Source organism: Natator depressus, chromosome 26 (assembly GCF_965152275.1).
Source record: "Natator depressus isolate rNatDep1 chromosome 26, rNatDep2.hap1, whole genome shotgun sequence".
Taxonomy (NCBI): domain Eukaryota; kingdom Metazoa; phylum Chordata; order Testudines; family Cheloniidae; genus Natator; species Natator depressus.
In genome coordinates, this window is record NC_134259.1 from 2,075,914 (window position 1) to 2,099,128 (window position 23,215).

Consider the following 23,215-nt stretch of genomic DNA (forward strand, 5'->3'; position numbering starts at 1 on the left):
GGAGATGCAGCCGTCCTGCTGCTGCAAGTGAAATCTGTGTCCCAGGTGGCTGGCCGACAGCATGAACTGAGGGGTGAAGTCTCTTCCCTGGCGCTAGGCTCCCAGCTGCACTTGCAGAGCCCGTCTCCCCGGGCCAGAATGCTCTGCCTGGAATCCACCGGGCAGCTGGCCTGGCTGCGTGTCTGCTGCAGCAGGGAGGAGACCCACCCAGCATCATGCCGCTCCTTGGAGCACACTGATGTGGCGCTCTCAGAAGGGCTCCTCGGGGAAGCCCTCGATCAAGCCAGCAAGGATGTTACTGATCTGAAAGCGGCTTGGGAGAGTTCCGGCCCAGCTATTCACAGTTGTCCTTGGAACACAGCTGCCTGGGAATCTGTCTCCAGCTGACACCTCCACCCTCAGTGCTAAACACTCAGCAGAAGCCACCTGCAGGCTCCTCGCCCCTTCCAAATTAGAGACCATCGTCCTGGCAGCCAGCGCCCAACCGCCGATCCCAGAAGCAGAGTGTGAGTGGGTGTCTCCAGACAGTAAGTGGGGCCTTGTCCCTCCTCTCCATCCCCAACCCTCGGTGCCCAGGATGGGACCAGGACTCCTGCAAGCCGTTCGTATCCTGCATGCTGCTCGCCAGCTGTTGCAGAGTGTGGTGCGCTGCCCTGGTGTGGGGTCAGCTCCAAGGGAGCAGCTGGGATCACTTTTCCGGAGGCTGTAGAAAGAGGCTTTAGAAATAATGGGCCGGATGACTGCCCAGGAAAGGCTGGGGGCATTTATTGTTAGTTCTGGTTTGGTTGGTTCAGCAAAGCTACTTTGTTCCTGTCCCTGTTTGGTGCCACAGCAAAGTCCTGCTCCAGTGTCCCCCTCTGGCACTCTGAGCTATCCCTGTTGCCCTGGTTTGCTGCCTGGCTGTCCCTTGGCTTACCTCAGCTAATAACCAAGCTGCTGTGCGTGTCCGCGAGGTGAATAATGTCCCGATACTCTTTGAGTGAGATAATACTGCCCCTAGCAGCTGCCCTGCACTTCCCATCACAGATGGCTTTGCTCCTTTGGATTTCCCTCTTTGGTGGAAAACAGATGTGTTCCCTCAATATCGCAGGGCTCAAGGATGAACTCTTCAGTACACCGCAAATGCTAACCGGGAAGCTGTGGTGTCCACTGTTTTCCCCAGCTCCTGAAACCACATTAAAGCAGAGAGATGGGGACTCTTTTTCCAGACAGTGTGTCTACCATGCACAGCCCCGTTGGCTGGGAATGGAGGGAGGCAAATTAGCGTAGCGGCAGAAGCTGGTGTAATTCCTGCATGGTATTTACTGCCAGGCCTGGGACTGCGCCGCTGCCCAGTTCCAGCTCTCTGACGTTTGGCCTATTCATGCACGAGGAAGTGAATTAATTACGGCAGGAAGTTCTGCTGGACCAACTCCCAAGAGGACTTGGTGAAACATGGGCCCTCTGGGGCCTTTGGCCAGGAGTCTGCAGACAAGACCCCGGGATTCTGTCAAGCAGCATTGTAGCGGGGTCCTGGCTTCCTGTTGGCTCAGCTTGACGTAACTGGCCCTTTAGATGGCAGCTGGTCAACGGTGGAGATTGTTATTGGCTGACAACCAGCCCTGAGCAGCCGGAATGAATGCTGATGTCAGATCCCCACTGGGATTACTTCATAAGTGCAGGGCATGTGTGCGTGCCTATGGAAAGAAAGAGTCCATAGAAACCCTTCAGTGATCCTGAAGGCTCCCCAAAGCTCATTCCCTTTCCCCGCTTCAAGGAATTTGCCTTGTTTCTGCATGCAGTTGTAACCACGAACTGGCTTGTGAGCAGAGTGGGGGCGGGAGATCTTTTGCAAAATTTCTGGAAAACTTACAGGGGTCTCCTGGAGCAGGCAGGGCAGGGGTTGGCTGAGAGCTCCCAGCTGTGCGGGGCCCAGGTGTGAAGTGAGCATGGCGGGATGGGTTCTTGGTCTAGTCCTTCCTGTTGATGTCACAGCTGGCATTGACCCTCCCTGGTTTGCAGACGCAGTGGCAAGGCCAAGGACTGACTGGGCCGTGGTGTTTGAGCCCCCTTGGGGCTGTCGAGGGCAGGATGAGGCCTGCTGGTGGGGCAGGGCCATGCTGTACCTGTACAAAGGCCAACCCCCTCCCAAAGGCCACATGCCAGCCGGTGCTCTACGCATCGGATGTGCCAGCCTTGTGCAGCACCCTGCAGGACAGAGAGGGAGAGCAAGGCCTGGTGCCTTTCTGGGTAGTGGTATGCAATGCCGATCGGGTTGCCAGTCCCCGATGCTCTCAGGCTCCTAGGGCAAGTTCCAAGGTAGTTGCTCTGTGTCTGCAGCCAGGAGTTGGGCCCAGGAGCTGTCGGGCGATAGCATTGGAGTCTCGGAGGTGCAGCTCTGCGGGTGGCTGCTCTGTCTGGGGCAGGTGTCTCAGGCCAGGGTCCGGCAAGGAGCACCGCAGGGAGGGAACTCCAACAGCTGCTCCTCTCTCGCTCTCCCTGGGGGCCGGGGCAAGGCTGGGCTCGGCTGCCCTCCTGAGAGGGAATAGCCAGCAGGCCCATCCTATTGCCGTAGCTTTGGGAACCGTAAAGGCACCCGTGACAGGATGGGACTGGGCCACTGCCCGTGGCACGCCGTCCAATAACTCCATAGCGAGCAAGTCCCAAATGCTGCTGTTTGAAAACTTCTCCCTGCCGAGGAGGGCCCCATGGTGAATGTGGGCGCACTCCGCCCAGGCGTGGTGGGTGCTGCGTCGGGCTGGGCACATCTCTTAGGGCTGTCTCTCCCCCCTTGGGGCATTGGCAGTGGGGTGATCCCGCAGAGTTCCCTGCCGTCCCCCCACATTCCCCCTCCCCCCCTTCTGTTGTTTTAAATGCCAGGAATTCCCAACAATCAATGGTGCAGCGCCACTGCCTTGACACTGTAGGAAGGGATCTCGCAGCACTTTACCCTTCCTGCGTGGATCATTTGTGTCTCCCTCCCTGGCAAGTTGAGAGCTCTGCTCTGGATCTTGAGGACTTACTATTTATTTGCACCAGGGAGACCCTGTGCTAGGGGCTGTACATTCGTAGAGTAAAAAGACCACGCCTCCCCACTGAATACACTCCCAGGGTCCCGGTACTCTTCTCCAGAGCCCCTGCTTGACCTGCAGAACTGGGACAGAGAGGGGATGCCAGTGGGGCGAGGAACACATGGCTTGTGGCGGTCAGGCAGCTGCCAGGGAGGCTGAGCATGTTGTCTCTCCCTTGGGGAAGCATGCCAGGCCATGAGCTCATTCCTCCAGAGTCAGGCCTGCATCCTCTGCACGCAGATGAGGGCAGATAGCAGCCAGCAAGTCCTGGCTGGGCAGGGAATGGCCTGTGGAACAATAAACCAGCCCAAGAGATAAGGAAACCAGATGGTTATTAGCAAGCTAGCGCGGAGGACGGGGCATTGTTCTTGGAGGAAGCGCAAACCCTCTCTGGCTTCTAGGCTCAGCTCCTATGAAGAAAACCCACGTTGCGTCAGAGCTGGAAGCGGGGCTGCTCCTCTGCTGCCCGGACCTGCAGTCGGTACGGTTTGCACTGTGATCTTAGTGCTGCTGGATGGAGAAGAGCCAAACGTGTGTATTCCTGTGCTGCCGCTGGCTGCCGGGGGAAGCCAGTCGCTGGCTGGTGCATTCAGACGCAGCAGAGCTGAGGGGGCAGCGCAATCCATCGCGGGAGGCCAGGCTGTGCGGCGCTCGGCAAGCTGGAGGACTTGGTTCCTCTGCAACTGCAGCCAGAAGCAGCACCATGCGGCTGCTGCACGCTTGGAAACCGGGGCTCTTTCCTGCCGAATCCTGCAAGGTGCCTAGCCCCTGGGAGAGGTGCTGCACTCCCCACGATGCTCAGCAGCTCCTGGGTGCACTCAGGACCATGCACAATTGGACCCGGCAGGATTGGTGTCTTTGGGTCAGGCAGGTGGACCAGGCACAGGGCTGGGAGCCGGGAGTGGAACCGCTCGTGCGTTAACACACAGAAGTGTGGCCCTTTCCCTTCCAGCCACAGCAGGGCTGTGACTTCTTGGGCTGAATCCTCCTCTGCCCCACCTGTAGCACAGGGTGACAGTAGCTGCCTGCCTGTGTGGGGCAGGGAATAACCCGTTAACAGCTTGCGAAGCACCCTGAGGCCAGGTCATGCACAGGAGTGGGCGCCTCCTGTTGACGGGCATGGGGCCTGGGAGCTGCTCTTTGTGGGGCCCGTCAGGCTCTCCCCTGTGCTTGGGAGCAAGAAGCTCCTCTCCACGTCGAGGGCCTGCTCCAAGCCCCATAGAAGTCAAGGGGAGTCTCTTTCCCTTTGGCTTTGGATCAGCCCCGTTCTGCAGCGTGAAAAGGAGGCCATGTGCTCTCTGATTCTGCGTCACCCCCGCCTTGCCCTGGGTGCCCGGTGTGAGCTGGGGCCTTTTGGAGTAAAGTTGATCCCGTCCTCCCAAATTCTGATGCTCCAGCGATGGCGGGGAGCAAGGGGGGCAGGGGAGGTGGGGAGGGAAACCTGCAGATCTAACTGGGGGGGTGGGGGGGAAAGTCCTGTAGAAACTGCTGACAAGGGGCATCACCTGCACACTCTCTCCTTCTCCCACAGTGTCTGAAGCTGGGTTCAGGGCAAAGGTGAGGCTCAGAACTGGGCCAAGCCCCTTCCCCTCTCTGCACCTCAGTTTCCCCTGGGGAGGAGTCTTCTCCCCCATATCTCCAGGGGGGTTGTGAGGCCTGGGTTAAGGATGCGTTGAGGCCCGTGGCTGGTGGGTGAAGCATCGCTGTCCTGATGCCATGAGTGCTGTTCCTCCTGCATGAGCACTTGGGGCCGGTCCCTCCCTTTGGTGTCCAGGCTCTAATGACAATGGTCAGTGTTTCCGGATTAATTTCTCCTTCCCCTGCCCCCTTCTCTGTCCCTTGCAGGAGGTGGAGGGAAGCGGAAAGGGAGGAGTAAGAAATGGAAAGAGATCCTCAGATTCCCACACATCAGCCAGTGTGACGACCTCCGGAAAGGCCTGGGTAAGCGACGAGCCCCAGCCTGGCTGCTCCCCGGAGCCGGCCAGCGAGATGAGCCTCGTGCAGGGGCATGCGGGGATTGTGTTGCAAGAACTGGCAAAACCTGCTTGCCGCAGAGCCTGGGTGTCTGCTGCGAACGAGCAGGTACAAGCCAGTGGGGAAGGAGGGGAGCGTGCGGGGAGAGCAGGCTAGCACACCGAGCTGCACTGTGCCCCGCGGCCTCCTGGTCAGCAGAGAGGCCAAGAGCACCAGTGTGGCGCTGTAATGGGTACAGAGAGAGCAATGGGAAATACCAGGGGCCCATGGGGAGCTCCATGCTGCGGCTCTTGCGCTTGACAACAAAGACTGATCATTTCCTGTCAACGCAGAGGAGAGATGCTTATCGGGAGCCCGAGGAGGGTGGGGCAGGGAGTCAGGAAAAGGGTCAAGGCTGGGGCTGGTAACTGCTGCTGGAGAGAGGGTGTGCTCCCTGCATGCAGCTGGGGACACCTGCGCTGCCTGTGAGAAGCCAGGCACTACCCCAATACGCATGCCCGCGTCCCGTGTAAGCGGGGAATGGGGTGTGTGTGGCAGAAGTGCAGGTGGGAGGAAAGCAGCACCTCCCGCGGGGCAGGCCCAGACACAGCTGCAGCGCTCCCTGACTCTGCGTCACCCCCACCTTGCCCTGTGCCGGTCCCAGACCCAGCTCTCCACTCCAGCATCCTGGTGCACAAATGTCCCTGACCAGTGTCAGTGACTAACCTGGCCTTTCCCTGGCAGGGGTTGGGGCGATACATGTGGGTTTAGGGGGAGCTGCACTTGGGCACAGGGAATGAACTCCCTGGGTACAGCCAGCCTCAGTGGGGTGCAACCTCTCTGGAGCTTCCTTCCTGCGTCCGCAGCGGGGATTGGGCCTTTCCCTCGGGTCTCCTGCTGGCCTCAGGGTCCCGCGTGACTCGAGGTGTCGGGGAGCCATTAGCTGCACAGTGCTCATCCAGCCACCTGCAGTAGCAGGCGGGCAGGTGGGTGTCAGTGTAACGGCGTACAGTTCCGTATACTAGGGCACCATATCTGCCCAGAGAGACATGTCTCCTGCACCAAGAAGCTGGCACTTCCGGGGCACCTGAGAGACCTGAGCAGGGCAGCTCAGGAGGGGCTGGGGTGTGGCTCTTGCTGTGGAGGGACCGTGAAAATTGGTCTTTTGTGTGCTTTTATACAGATTTCACGGGGAGACCAGTGTTTCTCAAATTGGGGGTCCTGACCCAAAAGGGAGTTGCAGGGGGGGAGGGGTCACCAGGTTATTTTAGGGGGGGTTGCGGTATTGCCACCTTGACTTCTGCACGGTCTTCAGAGCTGGGCTGCCGGAGCGTGGTGGCTGTTGGCCAGGCACCCAGCTCTGAAGGCAGCACCCCAGTGCCAGCAGCAGGGCAGAAGTAAGGGTAGCAGTACTGCGACACCCCCCTCCCTGCCCCCCCGACACACACAATAGCCTTGTGACCTTTTTGGGTCAGGACCCCTACAATTACAACACCATGAAATATCAGATTTAAATAATTGATATAATGAAATTAATGATTTTTAAATTCCTATGACTGTGAAATTGACCAAAATGGACCATGAATTTGGTAGGACCCTAAGCGGGAGGGAGCAGGGCAGCGAGGGCAGGACAGCCGTATGCAGGACCTCGGGAGGGACAATGTGCTGCGGGTGTTCAGGTCTGGGGATGACGGAGTCCCAGAGGCTTGATGCCCGTAGCCGGGCTGCAGCTTTCTCGGGAGAGTTGGCACAGCGCATGCCAAGAGCTGCCCGGAGCCTGGCCCTCGATGCTCTGCTGGGAGCCGGGAGGGTAGAGCGCAGGAGGGGCCGGGGAGGACATGCAGGTTGGAGCTGGGAAGCAGAAGCGTATCCTGTGTTTGCTGCAGAAGAAGTCATTCTCCCCTGCTGTTTTTTGCAAAAGTGCAATCCGCAGGTAATCCTGCGTTCCCGGCATCGGCCCCCCTGCACACTCCCCTTATGTCACATGGCCCCTGTGTGCTGGCGTCGCCCGCCCTGCATGCTCCCCTGCCATCGAACGGCTCTGCATTCCCAGCGTCGTCCCTTACCCCACCACATGCTCCCCTGCCGTCACATGGCCCTGTGTGCCAACGTACGTCGCCCCCCCCCACCCCCGCATGGCCCACTGCTATCTCATGGCCCTGCGTTCCCGGCATCGGCCCCCCCTGCACGCTCCCCTGCTATCACACGGCCCTGTGTGTCTGGCATCGTCCACTCTCCCCCCCGCACACGCCCCTGCCATCGCATGCCCCCACCCTCGCTCTCCTACCATCGCACAGCCGTGTGTGTCCGGCATCATCCTCCCGCCACGCTCTCCTGCCATCTCACAGCCGTGTGTGTCCGGCATTGCTTCCCCCCCCCCCCACGTGCTCTCCTGCCATTGCACAGCCCTATGTGTCTGGCACCGTCCCCTCCCATGCTCTGCTGCCATCGCACAGCCCTGTGTGTCCGGCATTGCTCCCCCCGCCCCCCCACCCCACATGCCCCCTGCCATCGCACAGCCCTGGGTTCAAACCTGTTGGTAGTCCAAGGGGGCAGATGGGCGATAGGGAAGGGCTGTGTCTTTGTCTCTGGGAGGTGCCTGTCCCAGCTGCCGGCTCTGAGTCAGCTCCACTCTGGAGCCATTTGCTCCAGGGAACATGCAGCCTTAGTGAATCTTCCCTTCCTGGCCTGCCCCTCAAGTGCAAGCCTAGCCTTGTGAGTAGTGCCCTGGGAACTGGGTGCTGGGATGCCTGAGATCTGTCTCCAACAGTGGAAGAGGAGCTGGGTCTAATGGTTAGAACAGGGAGGTGAAGCGTTTCTCTCACTCCATTAGTAACCTCTGGGTCCCCAGTGAAACCTCATGGTCAGCCGTATCCAAGGCAGCTGATGGGATGTAATAGTCGGGGCAGACCTGGTCCTCGTCCCTGGCTGGGACGATCCGCGCATGGCACCATTTCTACTCCTAGCCTTTGTCTGAATCATGACTGGGCAGGGCTCAGGAAGCCTGGCCCCAGCTCCCCTGGGACCTTCCCCCAAAGCAGAAAGAGTGACTTGAGAAGATAGATGGTGAGTGTCCGCATCGAGGGCACTTTCCCTTCATGGAATCATAGAATATCAGGGTTGGAAGGGACCTCAGGAGGTCATCCAGTCCAAACCCCTGCTCAAAGCAGGACCAATCCCCAATTTTTGCCCCAGATCCCAAATGGCCCCCTCAAGGATTGTGAGTTCAATCCTGGGTTTAGCAGGCCAATGCTCAAACCACTGAGCTATCCCTCCCCTCCTCAGGGCTCAGGCCAGACCCTCTATTAATGGAGATTTGATGGGGGGGTGACATCAGCAGTCCCCATTCGGAGCAGACCTGGTACTTCCCTGCTCGGAGAGTCCCTGGCTCCCCCAGAAGCTGGACTGAGCCGAAGAGGAGAAAACTAGCCCCGGCTCCCTCCAGCCTCTGGAAGGCACTTTACGTCTCACAGAGCTGTTGAAACCCTGGGCCAGATCTGCTACTGCCTCTTTGAGGGTGAGCGTAGGAGCCATTGTCCCCTGAGCACCCAGCGGAGTTTGGTGGAACTAAGGTTCTTGGGAAGCCCGCGTTGGGGCAGGCGCGCTCAGAATCCAAGATAAGTGTGTCCTTCTCCCATGCTCCCTCGGAGATGTCAGTGACTCTTCCCGTAATGCATGCTTGGCTGCTCCTTCCCCTGGGACTCAGGATGCAACACCAAGGAGCGGGTGTGTTTATATGGCCTGGGAATGTGGTTAGGCAGAGGCCGGGGGGCGGTTTCCAGCTCAGAGAAAGGAGAGGAGCAGCAGGAAAGACATTTGCAATGTTTTAGTCTTGCTAGAACACACAACTTGCAGCTGCTGGGGGCTTTGGCCTGGAATTCATTGTGTGCAGCTGGGCCCAGCATGGAGCTGGGCCCCTGTCACGCTACGCAGGGGAGATGCATGAGAACCCTCTGCCTGGGGAGTCTCATGCATTCTCTGGAGAGAGAGCTGCAGCAAGGCCTGACCTAGTGTCCAGATGCACTTGAGCCTCTGGGAGGTCAGAGGCCACAATCGTGGGCCACAGAGGTGTTTGGGGCAAAGGGGGCTGTGGAGGGGACTGCCTGAGGGGGGCACACACTGTCTCGAGGAGCTGGTCCCCTAGAAATCCCGGCCATGCTGTGCAGTGTCAGCTCCAGTGACTTCAGCGAAGGCGACAGGTGCAGTTTGTGCAAGCTGGCGTTTAACTCTTGCCTGCCTGTTCCTTGAACCAAGGCAGTGACATGCAGGTGCTCTGAGCCCTGCTGGCTGGGGGAGCAGCTTCCTGCCTTGGGGGCTGCTTTCAGAGCCTTCGCAGCGGGAGGCTGCGCAGTGGCCAACAGACGACGACGTTCATGAGGCAAGTCCGGTGACTCGGTGCGTGGATCCTCGGGCCACGGAAGAGCCCCATGGACGTCCCTATGGCTCTGCCTCAGCGCAGGGGCTCACCTGCAGAGTTACCTGCTGGATCTGGGCTGAAATCACTGCTGGTCTGCGTGACTCACCAGCCGCAGCAATGCTCCCTGTCTCCCGCTCCACCGCCCAGTCTCCACCAGCTCAAAAGGCAATCCAGGTGTGCGCGGGAAAGTGGCCAGTGGCTCTCATCCCACAGCTGGTTGCGCTGTTGCCTGATGCAGCAGTGCTCTAAAGAAGCGCTTCTCTCCAGAGCTGCGTGCCTCCTTCGTCAGTGAGCCGCAGGACCCAGTCGTGTGGGAACAGAGCTGTGGAGGGTTACAGGCTGGGAGGGCTCACCTGTCCGCGAGATGATCTCTGGGGCGCAGCGTCTGCGGAATGGGCCGGTACGGACCATCGTGCGCCATGCTTCTGTCCCATCTCCTCCTTCATTTTCTTTTCCAGAAAGGGACTACAGCAGCCTGTGTGACAAGCAGCCCATCGGCAGGCTGCTCTTCCGCCAGTTCTGTGAGAGGCGGCCGGAGCTGCAGCGCTGCATCCACTTCCTGGATGCTGTGGTAAGAGCCCCGCTAGTCGCCAGCAGCCCGGGGACTTTGGTGCTCCTGGGGTCGGTGCAGTTTTGAAGCCAGGGCACCCTGCTGGTGTTCCTGGCCTAGGTTAGGTTTTGGGAGGATCGCGGCAGGAGGGATGTCTGTCTTGTATGGATTGCAGGGGGGATGACACTGTAATATATGGAGTGTAGGGAGTCCTGGGTTTGCTCTGTCGGGGGACGAGACAGGATGCAGCAAATGGAAAGCAATGGGATTCCGAAGGGAAGGGGAAAGTGGACGTAGGGGTGTGCTAGATGGGGGGTGTGGTGCAGGCCCCGGAGCTGTGGGAATTCCCATGTAGCACTGGCTCTGCCAATAACGGATCTGTCTGGGAGCTGGAAGTCTCTCGGGAACGTGCAGTGAAACCAAAAACCCACCCTGCACTGCGCGCACAGCTCCTGATTGGAACAGTCCTCTGGAAACGTCCCACGCTGCTTCCCGGGGACTGGCAGTTGCTCTTAAAGCCTCCGAGGGATGTAAGATCGAACAAGGATCTTTTGCACCATCCTACTGAATTCTACAGCAGAACTGTGAGGGCCCAGTGGGGCAGGACTTTGGGACGACGCATGTGCTTCAGTTAGACACGTATGGTTGAACTGGGGCCATAGAGAATATCTCTGCCATTGAATTCTGTAGGAGGGTTCAAAGCTTTTCTCTGGCTGTTCAAATGGCTTTGTAAATACCAGCCTACAGAGGTGTGATTTCCTATGGCATTCGCTAGGATGTTTCCATGAGGGAGAAAAGGTCACTCGCCTTCCGTCTACGTTCTTTCCCCGTTGTTGACTTGTTAGGTGGTCGTGATAGACAGGTGGCTTCTTAGATGCCGGAGAAAATGAAATTGCTAAAGTGCACCCCTAGCACCAGTGCTGTGCGGGCAGTACATTTCACAGCCCTTTCTAAGGCAACCGTGCAAAAATTCCATCCTGATAACGTGTAACTTCAGTCAGGCCTTCTAGTGAAATAATATCTTCGTGTTCTCAAGGGCTTTTTGGTTTTCCCCTCGAAGGTTTCCTGGTTCTGGAAGCATGGTCTGTCCAGTAGGGCTTGGTTTCACTCTGGGTCACACCAGAGGATTTGGGCTTTTTTCACTAGCTAACTTGAAGTTCTGATCTGAAATCCGTGTGCATCTGCTGTTACTCTCCTGATGCCAGGAGGCAATTTTAGATGCTGTTTAATAGAAAACGTAAGCCTCCTAGAATGATCTGTGTTTCCCATTACCAAATTGTTTATGTAACTGAGGGAGCTTTTGCCCTTCAGACTGAGAGGAGCTTGCTGAGTCCCATTTGGTTTGGGTCAGGGGAAAATCTCGCTCTGTGTTGAAGGAAGCAGCCAGTCCTGCCAGCAATTCAAGCTGGTGTACGAAAACTTAAGCATTTTTCTTTTTTTGCATAGTCTTGATGCATCTGAGCGGCAGAAAGGCCGATCCAGTCATATGGGTGTTTAATGGGAAACACATGCCTGAAAAACAACCCTGGGTTTGTGTGAGGTTCTTTGAGCTTATGGAAGATTTAATAATTTAAAAAAAAATAATAAAAAAAATTTCTTGCCCATCTAAGTCAATTAAATAGAACTCTTCCAACCAAAGTTGGTCTGGTGGTTGCTGTAAGTGCAGGTATGTAACAAAGCCACAGGCTGTCTGTACCTTCTGGGACTCTTCCATGTCTCCAGATACAAACCCTTTTGTCTCCAGCTAGTAAAATTCTGCAGGATGTTCCAGCTCCTCCTTCCACCACTGTCCTTCCCTTTAATCCCCTCCTGCCTCTCTTGTGGGCTGAAAGAGCAACGCTGTGCTTCCTCCTGACCAACCTCACGCGTATGTGCGCTGCCTTCCACACCTAGCGTCTGCCCTAGCCCCTCATTTGTTGCGATTCAAGGTGTTGATTTCGATTTTGCAACGTGAAGCATGTAGCTTCTGATGTTTCAATAAAATTTCGCATCCAAATTTCATCCGGAAAAATGGGGAGAACGTTTTTACTGAAGCCTTGGTGAAATTTGTCCCTGTTCTTGACTCAGCTGTGATGTCAGTCTCTAAAGCTCCAGACTGTTTGAGTCTGGGCTGCTTTAGAAGCAGTCTCTCCTCTTTCACACTGCGAGCAGTCCCTGCATTCCCACACCAGCGGCTGACAACGGTTAAGCATCACTGTGCACCAGGGTGATCGCCACGTTATCAGCCCGTTCTCTTGCATACCTGGAGAGGAAAAATGTCCCTGCACTATCATGCTGGAGAACTAGGTCTCTAGGCTAAGGCACAAGCCTCTGCCCTGGTTCTAATGCACGGTGTAACCACTTAGCTATGGACAGGGAAGGGCCCTCTGCTTGGGGAGTCCATCTCCCACACAGCTGATAGAATGGGGGTCTTGTAGGGCACTGTGGGCAGGTCATATATTGCTTTACGCTGTTATCTGAGCTGGCAGAGTGGGGAATGCTTGGCTCAGTTAGCAGGTAGAGTCCCTTTGAGGCTCATGTGAGGTCACTCTGAGTCTGGGCGCGCTGTAGAAACTGAACTGGAGAAGTTTCACAAACTCTGGCCTGCCCCGTCCATTCTCTGTGGATTGGGAGAGACAGTCCCTGGGATAACTCCAGGCTGGTTCAGGATTCCAATCCTGGCTCTGGAATCTCCTCCTGAACTTGGGAGCTCTGCCTTGGAATGGCTGCATCCGGATACCCCTGGTCTCTGGCTCTCTGACCCTGATCTGGCGGGTGTTGGTGGGTGGGCTACAGTTCTCTGGTGTCAGGTGGGTTCTGAGTCCTGTGTGCTCTCTCCCAGCTGGTGTTTGGTGCAATCATGAGGTCCGATTCGGTTTGGCACAGCCCAGGGGGAAGGCAGCTTTGAGCACAGCATCATAGAGATGCCCCCTATGCTTCTGCACTTCTGGCCTCTTCCTGGGCCTGGTGTGCTGCCAGAGCAGTGTCTAAGGCCGGGTTGGGGCAGAGCGTCTCCATTGGCCTGAGCGTCTGTGCATACGCTGGTCTCATTTCGCTTGGAAATGTCCCTGCCTGGCCCTGGCAGCGATTTGCAAAGGGCGTGTGGCTTCCTGGCTGGGATTACAGGCACCCCAGCCCTTTGCAGTGTGCATGTCATTGTTCAGGCCGCGCTCAAGGCCCTCCGGGCATGTTGGAAATTACAGAGAAGCTAATGACCGCGGCAACTGCTAACAGCTCGGTAAAGCCTCCCCAATGCCCTTCTTGTCTGTGAGAAGCCTGCGAACAGGGGCTAACCCCTCCGCACAGCTGTGGGTTTTCTCTTCCTGGCAGGGCTCCAGGTCTGTGCTGCTGATGCATACCTCCCAAGCCAGGCAGCCTGGCATCATACCAGGGGCGGTGTGACTCTGCGTGCATGGAGTTCTGTCGTGAGTCCCGGGAGGGTACTCAGCCCGCCGTCTCCGTGCTGACGGTCCCAGTAAAGAAACCAGTTTCCAGTCTCGAGTAGTGTTTGTGATGCGGTGGGGCCCCGTTGTGCCGGGGAGCGGCGAACACAGGCAGTTCCTGCCCTACAGCGCCTACAATCTAACCAGGTGACGAGGGACCACGGGGGGAGCCCGAGGTGACACGGAGGGGGGTGCTATCGGTGTCACGGGCAGCAGACCCAGCACAGCAGTTGCCTAGCCATTGTCGAGTGTGGTGTAGGCCTCATGGCGGAAGGGAGCTGTAAGGAGGGATTGGGCCAGCAGTGATTACTCCAGAGAAGCCAGGTGAGCAAGGCAGTGCGTTAAAGACACTGGTTAGGCTGTCCCCCACTCACACCTACCTGCCTTTTGGTTTCTCTTTCCAGTTGTTCAAGAACAAATTTTTTTTTTTTTTTTTTTTTTTTTTGAGTCCTTGCTGGTGGGTTTCAAGTGACCCCCATGACGGTCGGGGGTGGTGTAAAGTCCCGCCTGGCTTACAAGTCCCGTCAAGTTGGAAGAGAGTAACTCTGCCAGTGCATTGCACACATTGGGTGGAAGAGACAGGTGGGCGGAAAAATTGCAACCCCAAGTCCCAGCCCAGCACGGAGGCGGTGGGGATGTGGGGCAGCGCCGGGGGGGTTTTAATGCCCGGTGTGTGTAGTTTGCTTCCTCTACTGGTGGACTCACAATTGTGGGGGCTCTGTCAAAACGTGCCTGGTGCACTGGGGTAAACTCAGGTCCACTTAAAAGCCAGTTTAGTGAAACCTGGGCAAGCCCCAGTGTGGACACATTGATATTCACTTAAAACTGGGTATTTCAGTTTAGCTTGTGCCTGGAAATTTACCACTTCAGGCTAACTTGTTGAAAGCAGGATTAAATTAACATTTTGGTCCACACAGGGTTTGGCACCGGATTCCCTTGCTCGGCTTGCAGCCGTTCTGTGAGGTAACCCTGAGCAGCTGTGTGTGTCGCCCAGGCCTGGGTTGGGTTTCTGAGCCCCTCTTCCTGGCCCCAAGGTAGAGGTTGGACTCTCCCGCAGCAGCATTCGAGCTAGTGCAGTCAGTTTAGTTGCTGAGGAAAGTTTCACGTGAGGCTATTCTCCAAAATGTGCTTCGAAGCCCTGATGAAATGGGTTTGGTCTAGCCATGAAACTGCTCTTCCAGCTGTCCGTCCACACGCTCCCCTCTCGGCACTGACAGTCCAGCTGGAATACAGGCTCTGCAGCCCGATTCTGCCCCTGTGGGGCCTGTGCAGCCCCATTGTCTTTGCTCTGGTCAAAGACCAGGCACCCCTGGTTTTCAAACTGGTCAGAATCCACAGCAGTTGCCGAGGGCCTGACCTAGCCTGGCCGGCAGAGCCTCTGTTGCTGGTGGTGTTGAGTGGGGTGGAAGGAGCCTGTCAGTTCCCCAGGGATGTGGGGACCAGGGAAGCGTTTTCACTCCCAGCTCGCTCCTTGCACAGGTAGAGGGGTGAGGTTTCACCTGCCTTGGAAGGCAACAGGGATTGGGCACTACGGGATGCTCCAGTGATCTAACTTGATGTATCGCAAAGGGGAAAAGACGTTCCATGTGTAACACTGCAGTGTGCGTGAGGCTGTCCTGTGGAAATGCTGCAGGACAGGGCCTGCGCCTGCCCGGTGCTGCATGCGGGGTCCTGGTCCCAGGGGCGTGCCTCTCTTCTTTCTGAAGGAAAGAGAAACTGCAGTGCTTTGGTCTCCTCCGGCCCCTCCAGCGTGCTGCCATCCGGCTCCAATTGTGAGCGACCCCCACAGTCCCTTTGCACGGCGGGCTGGTGGCACTCACGCTGGCAGAGCTGGCTTGTCGTGTTGTGACATCTCCCCGTGACATCCACCCTGCAGCGCGGGCCCCTGGGACTTGCTTCGGGATTACTGGCAGTCTCTGCGCACATCCTTGCCGGGTGCCAATGGGCTGGTGCCTCTTCACGGAGTGTGTTTTTTCTTGGCACGTTGGCTCATGGAGGCTGCATGCCCAGGGGCCCTTGCAGGCTATGCTGGCTTGTTGCTGGTGCTGGAGTTTGTTGCCTCTTTAGGAGGCTGGCTGCTGGCGGGAAATGTCACACGTATGGAGGGGAGGGAAATCGCCTGGGGCCATGAGGAGGCCCACGAGGAGTGCTATGCCTGCAGTGCACCGGGTCACATGTGGCATTGATGCCAGAGAGTTGCTGAACTTGCTTTCTGTCCACAGATGAATCGCTGACGTTGCGGGTTGTCCTCCCCCGGGGGGTGGAGGGGTCCTAGTGGATTAAAGCAGTGGAGGCTGGGAGTCAGGACTCCTGGGTTCTGTCCCTAGCTCTGGGAAGGGAATGGAGTCTAGTGGGTTAGAGCGGAGAGGAAGGGGGCTGGATGCTGTCCCCAGCTGTAGGAGCAGACTTGGGGTCTAGCAGGTTAGAGCAGGAGGCGGGGAGTCCAGACTCTTGGGTTCTATTTCCTGCTCTGGGAGGAAATGTGGCCCTGTGGCTAGCGCAAGTGTGAAGCCACTGGGTTTTATTTTAGACTCTGCCACTCACTGTGTGATCTTGGGTCCTGTCACTTAACCAATCAGTGTCTCAGTTCCCCATCTGTAAAGTGGGGCTATGGACAGCACCCTGGGTCGTGGGGGCTCTAACTGCCAACTGCTCTTGCTGTATCCTGTTTCGGCAAAGTGGACTGGTAACAGCTTGGTCCCTTTACAGCCCCTTCCCTTTCCCTAGCTTCTCGGGGCCTCAGTGGTCCTGCCGGAGCTGCCCTGCAAGGAGACCCCCCAGCCAGCACTGTAGTTCAGGGCTGGCTCGGAGAGGCTTACTCAGCTCCTCATGGGACATTCCAGCCTGTTTGTTTCTCATGGCTGTCATCCAGTGGTCTTTTTATTAAGGAAAACACAGATGTCACTTGAGCCTTGAGAATGAGGGCGACCCGTGAGCCATCCCCGCTATGCTGGCCCTCCAGAGCCTATTTCCGTCCTTCCTGTTTAAGGCGGCCGAAGCCTGGGACAGTTTTGAGAGCACCTGCTCTGTTTTATTCCCCTGGTTGGCTCTCTTCCCAGCCCCCCTTTATTAGGGGACCGGGTGCTTAGCCAGCTTCACACCTGACTCTGCTGCACTATGGGAGAGGTGAGTTCTGACCGAACCCTTCGCCCGCGGCTCATCCCTGCCTCTGGGGGTCATTTCTGTGTCCTCCGTCTCCTAGCGCCCGGCCGAGTTCCCAAAACACTGGCCGAGGGAGCAGCAGGTCAGATTTTAATAGCCGCAGAGCGTGGCTCTTGGAGGAAGGCAAACCGCCAACACCCAATGGGGAGGCGTGGGTGGGGAGGTGGAAATCAGGGAGGAATGCCAGGAGGGGCTTGCAGGGGCCCCATGCCGACAAGAGCAAAGTGGGAAGGAGACACCAGGGAGGTTGTCCGGGCGCTTGGCCCAGGGTAGGTTTTTCCTGGTGCGGTTGGCTTTTTAATGAGGGTTTGGCCAAAAGTCCTGGCTGCTCCTGTGTCTGGGAGCTCGTCCCCTGCTCTCTGGCGGTTCAGGCCCTGCAGGCCCGTTAGTGTTGGCGTTAGCGCCCGGTGGGCCACCGGAAGAACGAGCGGCTCTCGGGCGGAGTTGGCAGAGTCCGTTGCTGCCTAACAAGCACCGTCGTGGGGGTGACCGGGGTGTTTGAGCCCTGGTGGGGTCCATGCCCGCTTGCCGGGGGGAGCCGAGCAAAGCCAGGTCTCCCCTGCTCCTCCGCCTGGAGCTGTGTCTAGAAGGCCTAGCAGCAAGTGCTTAGCAGAGCCCTTGGGTCCCCGAACGTGGGTGAATCCCCCCGAGCAATGTGTCATGTTAGCTCTCCCCAAGGCAGTGTGCGAATCCAGGCTGTTCCGGCCGGTGGCTCCCCCGCCTTCGCAGTTGCTCGTTGTTTGGTTATAAATGGCTCCCACTGTCCGCACAGCTGTTCCTTTTGTTGGGCTGGTGGGTGGGAACATTTGGCTGTACACCCCCCGCCATGCTGGCTTCCTGCCTGTCCCGGGAGCCGTACTGCAGGGAGGGGATGGTTAGCCCAGTGCCGGTCACCCTGAGCGTGGGGCAGAAACCCACGAGCATCTACACTCGCCGACAATAATGTCACGCAGGTAAATGCAGTCAGGCCCTGTAGGGGTGCCCAGGTCGCCTGGGAGCCGTCCGGGGCACCAGCCATGATGCCATGGCAAGCAAATAAGTGCTGATCCCATGAGCTGCAGCCTGAGCCCCAGTGGTGCCCAGCACAGTGGCTGGGTCTGTACCTGGGGAGTGTGAGCACTGCACAGAGCCTGTCCCAAGACCATGGCAGGCAGGCCTGAGCTGGCAAGGGGTGTCGTGGCCAGACAAGGGGGAGAGTGTCTCGGCAGAGCTCCAGCACAAAGGGCGAGAAAGGTCAGGTCAGGCCAGGCCTGCTGGCCCTGGGACAGCTGGGGCAGGGCCTGGTGCTGAAATCCCTTCACAGCCCGGTTCTGTAATGCTGCCGGCCACTTCAGCCGTGGAGCCCATGCTTTGTGCCAGTGCCCCCTGAATCCAGGGCAGCGTGTGGCCCACAGGGTGGAGAGAGGCGAGGGCTGGCGCTGCAGGGTTTGGGAGGAGTCCCAGGCCATCCAGTCTGGTCTCCAAGGCCAGGTCCTGATGTAAGGGCTGGAGGGGGAACCGTGGCGCCTCCAATCACTTGGCAGCGTTCCCTCTGTCAGGAGGCTCCCTGGCAGTGCCAGGCAGTGGGAGGCAGAGGTGTGGAACCAACCCGGTGTCTGCCTTGGTGGCACCCTCGCCCTTTGGTGTTGGTGCCATGGTGAAATGGCAGAGCCCTGCCTTGCCCATTGCTGGGGGGTGGGCCCTTGGGGCCGGCTTCACAGCTCTGGGCTGTGTCTGTTTGGGTCTGGGGTTTTGGTTTGAGCCAGGCAAACCCTGGTGTGGTTCCAGCCAAGGCTGGAGCGGTGCTGAAATGTACCAGGCCTTGCAGAACAATGACCGCTGGACCGTCCAGCCCGGCTCAGTCTGATGCCTCTTTCTGCCCCGCCCAGATCGATTACGAGCTCTCTCCGGATGAGCGGCGCAAGGAGATGGGCGACGAGATCATCCGAAGGTTCTTTAAAAGGGAGGTGAGTGTGTGCCCGGTCCCCCCGCCCCCCAGGGTGAGCACATGGGGAAGGAGGCAGGCAGAGGCTGGCCAGAGGGAAGTGTCTCTCTGCCGAGCAGCATGCACCCTCTGTGAGGGGAGGGTGCCCCTTGCTGGCAACATGGAGAAGATGCAGGTCTGCGTCCCTGCTGGAGAGTGGGGTCTCAGCTGCACTTTCTCTCACGCTGCCCTTGCTGGGCTAGACAAGGTGTGAGGAGCCTCGCTGTAAGGCCCTGGGCTGCCTGGGGCTGGGCAAGGCAGCTTGGTGTCTCCCATGATTCCTACCCAAGAATCAGTCAGGTAGGTGGAAAATACCCAGGTGGGAAGCTGGCTGGGCTTGGGGACTTCAGCCAGGACTCAGACCTGCCGCGCTCTCCTTTCGCCTCAGTCTTCAGACTACATGCCGGAAATCAGCCAGGCCCTCATGAAGCAGTGCATGGAGAACCTGGAGAAAAGTGCCTGTAAAGACCTCTTCAGCAGCTGTCTGGCGTGAGTACTGGGCCTGGCCTTGAGCGGTGCTGTGCATGATACAGCGTGGCCATGATCCGCGGGGCTGGAGAGGGGTCCTCCAACGGGGCAGCCGGGAGAGCAGAGCTAACGTCCCCTTCTCTCCCCTAGGCCCATGCACGGGTACCTGAGCGGAGCGCCCTTCGCCGACTATCGGGACAGCATGTACTTCGACCGGTTCCTGCAGTGGAAGTACTTGGAGAGGTGCGTGAGGGCTGCTGTCTCCGGGCTGCATTCGACTGAGCTGAGCTGGGATCTTACGGGCCTTAAACACGCCTCGCGGCTTTGTCGTTTCAGGCAGTCGGTGACCAAGGACACCTTCCGGCAGTACCGGATTCTGGGCAAGGGGGGCTTTGGAGAGGTAAGGCTGTGTCGCCGGAGAGGGGGCTCAGGGGCTGGGCAAAGGCTGGTTTCCCTGAAGCGTGGCACGGGCTCTCTAGCCTTTGTGGAAAATAATCCCCCTTGATGGCAGTACCGGCCCGGCGGGCACTGGTGCCTGGGAGATGCTGCCAGCTGGTGAGGCCCTGGCCTCCAAGCACTGCTAGCCCCAGGAGCACTGGGCAGGGGCCTGTCTGCCAGGCTGAGGGGGCCTAGCCCAGAAACGAGGTGATTCAGGCTCTGAGAGGCCAGTATGTGGGCACAGCCCTGTGGTGAGGGGGATGGGCACAAGGGCATTGTCTGTCCCTGTCCACCCCGGGGGAGTCTGGGGCTAGCTGATGGGAACATGCAGCTGGGCCCTGCTGGCTGGCCCTTGGGCTGGCTTTGTGTGGCCAGGGGGCTGCTTGGGGCTGGCTGAGTTGAGTGGCCTGCACTTGGCGCGTTGCCCCAGACGCAGAGGAACTTTGTAAAGACAATTGGAGCAGATAAGTCAGTTTACTGCCGGCCAGGAAACCCCACGATCCCCTGGGGGAAGGCCTCTTGCCTTTCGCCCAGATGGGATCAGGAAGCTGAGTTGTTGCCCGAGAATCTGTTCTCCTGGTGGCTCTGGACAGAGACGTGGCTTTGGTCGGGCCTGGAAGGATAATGCCAGGCCCTTGGCCCAGGGGTCTCCTTCAGCTAGTCCAGTCCCATCTCCCAAGCACCAGGCACTGCCCTTCCCGGCCTCCTCACGCTGCGCTGTGTCTGTGCCTCCAGGTCTGCGCCTGCCAGGTACGAGCAACAGGCAAGATGTATGCCTGCAAGAAGCTGGAGAAGAAGCGGATCAAGAAGCGGAAAGGGGAGGCCATGGCCCTGAACGAGAAGCAGATCCTGGAGAAAGTGAACAGCAGGTTTGTGGTGAGTGTCGCTTTCCTGAGAGCTGGGCTCCCAGCCCCTCCTGGTGCTGCTGCTTCCTGCCTCCTCTGGCTCCGGGACAGTTCGGGAGCCCTCCTCCCTGGAGCTGGCCATCAGGGGGACCCCGCTGGGTGTCAGTGGGATGGAGACGCCCCCACTCTTCGTCACGTGGGTTGGGACTGGCGGTGTTTGTAAAGGGGTGGCTGGGTTTGAAGTGAAGCACACAGAAGGGGGTGCCATGGGGACCCAGCTGGCATGCACCCCTGTGCCCTCCGGTCCGTACAACCCAGCGACTGCCCCCACCCGTAACCCCGATGCTGCCATGGTGACAGGCAGCTGTTGGAGCCCTGCCTGTGGCAAGGGTGCCAGCTCTGACGCTGCCCGGCGGGGGCGGGGCGTTCTCGCAGGTCAGCCTGGCCTACGCCTACGAGACGAAGGACGCGCTCTGCCTGGTGCTGACCATCATGAACGGGGGTGACCTCAAGTTCCACATCTACAACATGGGCAACCCAGGCTTTGAGGACGAACGCGTCGTCTTCTACGCGGCCGAGATCTGCTGCGGGCTGCAGCACCTGCACCAGGAGGGCATTGTCTACAGGTGAGCGGGCCTGGGGCAGGGGGCCTGACTCGGGCCGGCCATGGCTCCCCGCGAGAGCTGCTGGGGAGGAGCTATGCAGCGGCAGTGCCCGTCTCCAGGCAGCAGACTGGCAGTGCCCAGGCTGTGGGGTCAGGAGCATGCCCTGTCCCGCTACTGAGCACTTGCTCAGCAAGGGAGGAGATGGTCCCCAAGTCAGTCCCTCTCTCTCTCTCCCCGTGCCAGGGGCTGGGCAGGATCTCTCCCTGCAGGGCCCCTCCTGATCAGCTGGGCACTCACGGAGTTCTGCGTGCCGGCCCCGGGCCTCCCCTTCCCTGCGCTGCTCTGTGCCTGTCCTTTCAGGCTCTGCCCGCTGTCAGGCCACAGCTTTCCCCAGGCCTTGGGTCTGTGCTCCTGGCACGAGATGCTGGGCCATGCCCTCCCTCTTCTCTGACTAGGATCTAGCCCATCCGCACAGCCTGGGATGTGAGACCCAGCTCCCACGAGTTAGTGGCACCAAGCTGGCCAGCAGCGTCCGAGTGGCTCTCTGGGTTCCCCAGTGTACTCAGCTGAGCCAACGAGCCCCAGCTGGCATGCACTGCATGTGCGAATGTAGCCGTGCCTGGGCTGCCCCGGTTGTCTCGTTCTGAGCTGGGCCTGTCTCTCCTCCCCAGGGATCTGAAGCCAGAGAACATCCTGCTGGATGATGATGGTGAGTGGGGAACGTCTGGGGGGAGCTGCCAGGGTCTACAGGGCCCCTTCCCAGGCTGGTGGGAGTGTGAGCCCAGCTGGCCCCTCCTGGCCATTCCTTGGCTCTGGCTCTCTTCACTGCGTCGGCTTGCACTGCGTATTCCACCCCGGCTGGCCCCCAGCCCTGAGCTGCTTCCGGGGCGGGGGACGGGCTCCCTCCTGCCCCGGCTGGTACGGCTCACCCCACAAGCTGGGAGTGGCAGTGCTGGCGCGGGCTCAGCAGAGCACTAGCTGGAGGCAGCCCCAGAGACAGCAGCCCCCGATCCACATTCATGTCAGGGTGAAGGGGGCAGACAGGCCTGCTGGGGGGAGCGGCTCTAGGCATCAGGCCTGAGATGCCCCCCTGGGAGCAGTGTCTGGGCCCATGTGGGGCAGGGGCAGTGACTCCCAGGTCAGACTAAAAGTGGAGGCTCTGTCTGCTCCGCACTAGGGGGTGCGGAGCTGGAATTCCCCACCCAGCCCTGTGCTGCTGCACTCACCCATTTGCTGCATTTCGCTGTTGCTGGGGGTAGAGGTGGTGCCATGCTCTGGGATGGGAGGGGACGATCGTCGTGTTTAATCAAGCTGGCATCAAGCGCTCTGCCCCCTTCGGGAGAGACATCGCATGCATTGCTTTTCTCCTGAGGTCAGTGGCTCCCTCTGTTCCCCTCTGGGACTATCTTCCCGAAACCCATCTACTTAGAATAGCCCAAGCAGCTGATGCCTCAGTCCCCAAAGGGCTGCCTGCTGAAGGGAGGCAGCAGGCCATGGAGCTGGGAACCCCGGATGGCGTGGGAGTGGTGGGCAGTCCCACCGCTGAGCCTTCTGATTTCCCTCCCGCGGCAGGACACATCCGGATCTCGGACCTGGGGCTGGCCATTAAGATTCCGGAGGGTGAGATGATCCGCGGCCGCGTCGGGACCGTCGGCTACATGGGTAGGTGTTGGGGCTGCCCGCGCCGAGGTAGAGCGGGGGGTGGTGGCTGGAAGCCAGAGCTCTGGGCCAGGTGCTGGTGTCAAGGGGGAAGCCACTAGGCAGGACGGCTGTGCTCTGTGGCGGGGCCCTTCTCCCACCTGTGGGCAGCCTGGCCTCGGGGCCTGGCTGGGAGCCGGCGAGTGATTCCGAATGGGGTTTGTTTGAGGGCTGTCCCCTGCTCTCGCCCCGCCAGCTCCAGAGGTGATTAACAATGAGCGCTACACCTTCGGCCCGGACTGGTGGGGGCTGGGCTGCCTGATCTACGAGATGATCGAGGGGCAGTCGCCGTTCCGCGCCCGGAAGGAGAGGGTGAAGCGGGAAGAGGTGGAGAAGCGGGTGCAGGAGGAGCAGGAGCTGTACTCCGACAAGTTCACCGAGAACACCCAGGCCATCTGCAAGATGGTGAGTTGGCAGCTGGAGCCACCGTGCCCTGTGCCCCTCCCTCAAGGCCTGTCTGTCCGCAGCGGGGGCCAGCGCCCTGCAGCAGGGGTGTCCAGGCCTGCTCTGCTGGGGGCCCTGCCGGCAGGGCCAGATTTGTGAGTATGTGGCTCCTCCCTGACCCCAGGCGCCCGCTGTCTAGAGCCTGCTGCTGCTCTCAGCCACAGACACTACCCAGCTTCCAGCTCTGGTGAAGAGGGGAA

At 59.1% G+C, this 23,215-nt stretch overlaps 1 protein-coding gene across 1 annotated transcript in view; it reads left to right on the top strand.

The window, feature by feature from the left end:
• Positions 1-23,215, top strand: part of LOC141978196 (G protein-coupled receptor kinase 5-like) — a 64,964-nt gene that overhangs the window by 33,824 nt on the left and 7,925 nt on the right. Inside the window, exons 2-12 of the mRNA XM_074940097.1 lie at positions 4,896-4,991; positions 9,879-9,991; positions 18,423-18,500; positions 18,906-19,006; positions 19,136-19,228; positions 19,322-19,385; positions 20,159-20,299; positions 20,704-20,894; positions 21,545-21,582; positions 22,446-22,535; positions 22,768-22,976. Coding sequence (XP_074796198.1) covers positions 4,896-4,991; positions 9,879-9,991; positions 18,423-18,500; positions 18,906-19,006; positions 19,136-19,228; positions 19,322-19,385; positions 20,159-20,299; positions 20,704-20,894; positions 21,545-21,582; positions 22,446-22,535; positions 22,768-22,976 — 1,214 coding nt within the window. The remainder of the gene's footprint in view (positions 1-4,895; positions 4,992-9,878; positions 9,992-18,422; positions 18,501-18,905; positions 19,007-19,135; positions 19,229-19,321; positions 19,386-20,158; positions 20,300-20,703; positions 20,895-21,544; positions 21,583-22,445; positions 22,536-22,767; positions 22,977-23,215) is intronic.